We start from the raw sequence: 7,152 nt of genomic DNA, 5'->3' as shown, positions 1-7,152 counted from the left end.
TACTATCTTTTGCCACAAATGATATCTAGGCCCATACATACAGTGAAACTCACACAGGGCCATGACATAACTTGAAGTGAACCCATCTGCTCAGCGGTACAGCCTGCTTGAAGGGCAGAAACAATCAGTTACAATGAATAATATCTGTCCGCTGCTGTCAGCCCTCTTGTCAGGATATATAACACAGCTGAAAGTGATGAGAGCTGATATACTGTATGAATGTGTCAGGCTTGTATGAGAGGCAAAGAAACATGACTATGAACACATGAAAACACTGTTAGGACAGACTTTTTATAAAAAAACAAGAGGGATCAGCAAACAAATTGTTTTATTTTTGTTAACATGACATCACAGCTCATAGCACTGGTCAAAACTAATGTTATATTCACACCTGCAGAGGTTTCTAAAGAGCAAAGGAGCAAAAACTTCTATTTGACATTCAGTAAAACAAAATAAGTTGCTAAGTGTTATTAGAGGAAAAGGGAGAAGTGGCTGAGGGATGGGGGTGAAAGTTCCAGTGTAAAGGGTGCTAGGCATGAACACATGGTGTCCTTGGCGACAAGTACAGACACAGCCGGCTTTGGCGTAGCACCACTCTCATTAGTGGCAGGTCCTGTCAACACTCTGTGGGGGTTTCAACAAAAGTTGGGGCTTGGATTACAGCGTTTGAACTGTGATGTCCATCTATGCTTCCAGCAGTTTAAAAAAAAATCTAAATTCCTCCCATTCAAAAAGAAAGAAAAGGAAAAGTCGGAACTGCAGCACAGTTTATATGAGAGGTTATTATAACAACCGCATGGTCTCTGTATCTTCCTCTGCTATCAGCCTAAAATACAGGAGCTGGCTGACACTTGGTGGAGGCTGCAGGGCAAAAGCCGTGTCAGTACCCACACCTGTAAACTTGCCTGTCTTTTCCTGTTATCGCTACAGGATAAGTGGGCATGTCATGACGCATCCTGGTGTCAAAAAACTCTGCCCTTATCAGGTTGTGTTCAAGAGGCAGAGGATGCTAAAGAAGAGACAGAGGAGTGAAAGGATAGTGATGGAGGGCATTTTAGAGGCCCCACACAAATGGTGCTGCTGACAAGCTCTTACACTTTTTATAGAGCGAATGAACGCTCTAGAAGTCGCCATAGTTACTCCCTCACGACCTGTATCTGCACATTTATTTGTACTTCCATCTGGTTGTGCAGATTTAAGTCCGCAGAGCAGCAGAGATAGCTTTGTTTGGGCAGTCATTGCAATGCAATGCATATAATGTATCTACCTATGCATGTGTGCTATACTTTACATTCAATAAGTAATGAACAAGTAGAGACTAGAACAAAGGGAGTGAAAAATCAAAATAAAACCAAACGAAGGGTTAAAAGAAAAAAACAACAATTCAGACTCACATGCTCTGACAGAAACTGCAGTACACACACAGATCTGCCATTACTTGCCTAAATCCATTTAAAGTGTCTGCATCTGCAACTCCCTCCTTTATTTCACTTGCACATCAATCTCCACCATGCTACATGCTAAACATAATCACTATGATTCTGTGCCTCTTCTGTGTCATTTAATCAGAATCAATGCTAAAAATCTGTCCTGTCAGCTCAAGTTAAAATTAAAACAGCTTACTTAATTTTTATTGGAAAAATCTAAAGATGGTGTAAGGTGACTGGGCTGCAAACACTTCAGGTTTATGGTGGAGCTGTACACAAAGCCACACCGAGATATCTTTCAGGAGAAATTCTAACAAGGGAGACTAAGTACAATCGGTGGTTATATTGTGGTTGCAATAAAAAGAAGCAGGTGATGGAGGAGGGAAAAGAGAGGGATGCAGTGAATTTGATGGGGTAGCTTTTGTGTCTGGAGACAAACAAATAAAAATGGTAGTAATATCCAATAATGCACATTCAGAATCCCCAGGTAGTAACTAAGGAAAATATGGATGAGCTGGTCTTGAAACTTTAAGGAAGATCTTTGTGTTCAGTGGTTGATTCCTTAATGATCTGAAAAAGGGAAAGATGCAGTTAAAAATAACAAAAAGAACAAATCTCTCATGGGTTTTTAGTATCAGTTGCACAAGGCATCAGGTGTACTGAGCCACAGTGAATCTGTGAAAATCTGCAGAAGAGTTCAACATTGCCCTCCAGAGGGAATGGGTTAGAGGTGCAATGTGCAGATCGTCCTGAAGCAGTGTGAAAGACTTACACAAGCACTAATTCACTCGGCTTACTAAGTGGCTGGTTGATTACAGTAGCAGAATATAGTTAGTTTGCCAAGTTCTGTCCTTATGACTCCTAGAACATATGCTGCAGACCACTGACATGCCATGGAAAATGAGAAATGTGTGCAGATTAAAAAGATAAATTAAAGTTAAATAAATAAATTGGTGGTGAGGAGAGTGAGGTATGCTATATCTGTACGAGCCAGTGTTGCTCTTTGTGTTCATCCACATACCTCCCCATCCCTGGTCTCCACAGTTCGAACCAGGATGCTTCTCTTCACATGGGCCTCAGGAGTTTTAGTGTCCAAGTTAGTTTCTAAGGGAAAAACACAGGGAGAGTGAAAGGATATTAGCTCTGACCATACCTGCTGAAACACTATCCTCTGTTCACATTTGGTTTAGAGTACAGGTACAGGATTAATCTCTTTTTAACCAATAAATACCGTCCAGTTTAACTGCTGGTATTCTACAGCAAAAACAATTTAATCAGTCAAGGGAAGAAAATACCGAGGTTCAAAATTTAAACTGACCTCTAAACTGCATGTTGGAAAAGCTTTGAACTGGAATCGTGATCCTGGAAGAAAAGAGACAAAAATAAATAAAAATCAGTATCACATACTATGATTTATAGTTAAATCTGACGAAACAAACTCTAACTCACCTGCTCTCCTCTCCCTCCAGGAGCTTCCTGTATGTGGCAATCTCAATATCCAGAGCCAGTTTGACATTGAGGAGATCCTGGTACTCCTGCAGGTGCCTTGCCATCTCCTCTTTCAGTGCCTGGATTTCCTCCTCCAGTCGGCTCACTGTATCCTGGTATCCCGCTGTTTCCATGGCACAGCGCTCCTCCATTTCCCGGAGCTGGCGTTCCAGTGACTCATTCTTAAATAGAAGAGAGAAGACCACATAATAAATGGAGTGAAAGAGCAAATTCTGTACACCAGGATTTAATGTAGATAAGTAAGATTTTGTTTAATGTTCTTCCTAGATAACTTGTTGATGCAAAATTTTACACCATTACTACGATCTGTCTCTACTGTTGCTAATCCTGCTAATACAACTTTTGCATTTACTACTTCTACAGCATCTACCACTGCTGTTTCTGGTCTATATGAACTGCTTTTTTCATACCACTAACATTGGTAGTACTGTACAGATGCAGGATTAACAAAACAAAAGATTTATTAGGCTACTTTGAGTTCAGGTAGAAGACAAAGAAGAGAAAACTGATTGTTCTTCAATCTCAATTCAAGACCAGACTATTCACAAGTTTCTGAGTTGCCTCCCGATGATCCAGAAGTAGGTGGAAAAGGGAAAGAAAACATTATCTCAAATTAAAATTGGGAAGTCAGTGCTTCAGCTCCACACTTGTTGTTTCATTATAGTTTTAACAGGCTATTTTATAGACAACAAAAAGTGTGTGTTTGCCAAAAGTCCATCTGACTGCAGTGTAATTTGTGAACTCAAAATGTCTGTGTAATCTGCGGGATCTGGTGTACTTACTGTGCCACGAAGAGCCTCCAGGTCACAGGTGACCACTTGGATCTGACGACGATATTCATTGGCTTCCTGCTTGGCCTGGCGGAGGGCTTCTGCATTTCTATTGGCTGCATCTGTCAGGTCAGCAAACTGTGTACAAAGGTGAAACAGCTCGTTCGTATGTGGTGTGTGCGTTAGCTTATTAGCTGTGAAACATTATCTTTATCTTTGTGCATTTATTTTAAATTTTCACAGGAAATACAAAAAGAATTGTCACACATATACAATATGTGTTTTATGTCAGACAGCTAATTCTTCTCACCTTGGATCGATACCATTCCTCAGTCTCCTGCATATTCGAACTTGCCATGTTTTCATATTGGACCCTAATGTCTCTGAGAGCAGCAGTCAGGTCTGGTTTAGACACATCAAGATCAACATGGACCTGCTGGGCCATGATCTGTTCCTGTAACTCACGTAGTTCCTGCAAGGAGGAAGTCCAAATTTGATTGTGGTTAGTGGCAATTATTGGTGCCTTAATATTTCTCCTCCCTGACTTCTATTTCTTCAGTAGTATTCTTACCTCCTCATGAATTTTCTTCAAGAAGTTTATCTCGTCCTGCAGTGCATCAATCTTCCTCTCCAGCTGGACACGATTTAAAGATGCCTCATCCACATCCTATGCAAGAAATGAAGCACACAGAGAGATGAAGTTGGATAGTCAGTCATACCGAACGTCTAAATTATTTAGTTGATGATTTCAGGGAACAGAATTACCTGTCTGAAGCCATTTAGATTATTTTCTGCATCCTGTCGGAGCCCGATTTCATCTTGCAGTCTAAGTCACACAAAGGAGAAAAATCACAAAATTAAAAAACAAAAATTACTCAAATTTGTTTTTTGTAAGTTAATAGAACATCCAGTCTTTCCAGTTTTTGTTCTGCAAAATACTTTTATAGACAAAAAAATCATAAACACGCCATTTATTTTGAGTTAACTTGTTGTGCATGAGTATGCCTTTTTGCCAACTCCTTCACATCTCAGCAAGAAGGAAACAAGCATGGAAGGATTTAAACATTTTTTTTTACGGTTTCTCATTTATGTCTAACAGAGTATCATCTGCAAGGACTAAAAACATATATTTAAGCACATCTATTAGATTTGTGATATCAGCTTTACCGCTGCTCCCCATGCTGCTGGGGATGTGCGGGGCTCAGCTGAAAAGGCAGCTTACGCATCATTACACATTCACTCGAATCTAGCAGCCAGAGGCCTTTCCCACGGGATGGAGCAGACACACACAGACATAAAAAGGACGCATCTACGCACAGCCTCGTGCACAGATAGGCACCACCCTACAATCCATCTGCCATGCACACAGTGACATGGAACTCTAAGCATCTGTATGGCTTCATGGAGCGATTGCTGAATAGAGGGCTTCAAGAAGAGCAGCATGAATTACAAAAGTGACCTCTGACCAGAATCATCACTATTCATGCTGCATTCTTTTAGAGGACCAGCAGCTGCGTGGTAATCGGAGGATATAGTGTGAGAGAGACCTTTCGAACCTTTAGAGGCTTCAAGTCAGTCATTCACAAGATTAAATTATAGATTCATGCCACATATGCATCTAAATTAAAAAAAAAAAAGGTTCATATGCAATGGCAGTGAATTAGTATTTTGGAGTAACAGGGGACTAGTCTGTCTGTCTCTGCAACTAGTAAACATCTGCCCGGCTGGCCGTTCCCTTTGTGTTGGGCTACTATTGTGTTTCCCTCATTCCTTCGCACTCACTCAATGGGGACAAGGGGTTCAGCGAGGATCAAGTTTGTAAAGAGGGATCCAGGAGTAAAGCTGGGGCAGAGCACAGTGGGCTGCATTCCAGCGGGTCTGAAATCTGCATATAAATGAACTGGCAATTATAAAAGAAAACTAAGAAAAAAAACCTTTCCACTGGAAAGAGTTTGTCTTATTTTGTGCCAAAATACATAAAATCTACTCCAGCTGAATGTGTTTTCCAATCAAAGACCAGCAAACCAAAAGCATTTGTCTAGAAAACACACTTTGTGGGGGTTTTTTTCACAGTCCAAATATATTTTTCAGAGTGTGTTTCAGGTTCTACTATGCTTTAATCAAGAACATGGAAAGGTTTAACATAAACATGGCTCCAAAACATCTGCACACTAACTGAAATATGAAATATGAAATTGAAATTCAGTACATAACTCTAAAAAATCTATAATATTTGAGTGAAGGAAGCACATAGGGGGTTTATTCCTACTCCTCCATCTTTTAAAAAAATGGTTATTCATTTAAATTTTAGCTTGTAACCCTAAACATAACACAAAATGCCAATGATATCACAAAAATCAAGTCTTTGATTATTAGAGTGTGCATTCAAGTAAAAAGAAAGCAAAAGGAGTTTGCATTTCTTTCATTATTCTTATACATACATATGCAATCTCTACAAGAGATACAAATAGGTGGTACTACTGTGTGATCATACATCACATCTACATGATCCTCCACCCACAGAAGTCCTGCCCGGCTCCCTCTTACTTCTGCTTAAGTACAGCCAGATCTGCAGCCAGGTTATCCCTCTCGACCTCCAGTCGAGCCTTGTTGTTGGTGAGACCATCCACTTGTCGTCGTAGCTCCCTGAGCTCCTCCTGGTAGATGTCTCCCAGTCGGCTTGGCTCCTTCCCCTTCAGCTGGTTCAGCTCTGCCACCAGCACCTTATTCTGCTGCTCCAGCAGGCGCACCTTCTCTATGTAACTGGCAAAGCGATCATTCAGGCCCATCATCTCCATCTTCTCGTTAGTTCGTGTTTCCTTGTACTGGGCCTTCAACAGAGAGTCAGCTGAGAAGTCCAGCCGGTCAACGGGGCTCCCCAGCAGCAGGGCTGTGCTGCTTGAGCCCAGGGAGATCCGCGACACAGGACTGGAGTGGGTGACATTGCGAGGGGTGCCATGCCAGGAGAGGCGGCTAGAAGAAAGGCCACCAATTCTGACTCCAGAGCTGCTCGAGCTCTGGGGCCCAAAACGCTTTCTGTACGAGGACTGGACTCTCTGACTCTCCATGTTGGGGAATGGAGCTCGTTCTGGGCACAAACAGGGCTTTTATACAGCCAGGCAACCAACCCCCCCAAGACCAAAGCAGAGAGACCACAGGGTGGGGCAGAGAGAAGGGAGGGTGGCAGGCAGTGAATGGGACAAAAAGGGAGAGCGAAGGGGTGGTTTACATGACACTCAAAAAGCTGTGTGCCAGGGATTGTCTGTGCTCGTCCACTCAACTACAAATGTCTCCTGGCTTTCTCCCTCTCCCCCTTTCTCCTCCCTTCTCCCCAGCCTCTAACTCACTCTCTCTCTCTCACTCTTACTTTCACCCTTTTTTGTCTTCCTCTCTTTCTTTCTGTTTGAGCTGAATGAAAAGGAATTTGTGTGACAGGGTCTGGCCAC

General features: G+C 41.9%; 1 protein-coding gene across 1 annotated transcript; it reads right to left on the bottom strand.

Moving 5' to 3' along the window:
• Positions 1 to 311: 311 nt before the first annotated feature.
• On the bottom strand, positions 312 to 6,828 carry gfap (glial fibrillary acidic protein). The gene is made up of 9 exons (XM_005921825.3): positions 6,254 to 6,828; positions 4,472 to 4,532; positions 4,278 to 4,373; positions 4,017 to 4,178; positions 3,719 to 3,844; positions 2,877 to 3,097; positions 2,746 to 2,789; positions 2,449 to 2,531; positions 312 to 1,997 (listed from the first exon to the last, which is right to left on the bottom strand). Exons 1-9 carry the CDS (start codon positions 6,772 to 6,774, stop codon positions 1,956 to 1,958), a joined length of 1,356 nt encoding a protein of 451 aa, XP_005921887.1. The 5' UTR covers positions 6,775 to 6,828; the 3' UTR covers positions 312 to 1,955.
• Positions 6,829 to 7,152: the final 324 nt, after the last annotated feature.

Source organism: Haplochromis burtoni, unplaced genomic scaffold (assembly GCF_018398535.1).
Source record: "Haplochromis burtoni strain Fernald_Lab_line unplaced genomic scaffold, NCSU_Asbu1 Contig_52, whole genome shotgun sequence".
NCBI classification, from domain to species: domain Eukaryota; kingdom Metazoa; phylum Chordata; class Actinopteri; order Cichliformes; family Cichlidae; genus Haplochromis; species Haplochromis burtoni.
The sequence above is the reverse complement of the archived record's forward strand: the minus strand, read 5'-3'. Positions and strand labels throughout refer to the sequence as shown.

Bases quoted from the DNA above. Each gene is read 5' to 3' on its own strand.
- gfap (XM_005921825.3), bottom strand. From the start codon at position 6,774: ATGGAGAGTCAGAGAGTCCAGTCCTCGTACAGAAAGCGTTTTGGGCCC. The intron at 3,098-3,718 runs GTAAGTACACCA...CTTCTATTTAAG, and splicing joins TGGAGGCTCTTCGTGGCACA to AATGAGTCACTGGAACGCCA. The intron at 2,790-2,876 runs GTGAGTTAGAGT...CTTTTCTTCCAG, and splicing joins CTGGAGGGAGAGGAGAGCAG to GATCACGATTCCAGTTCAAA.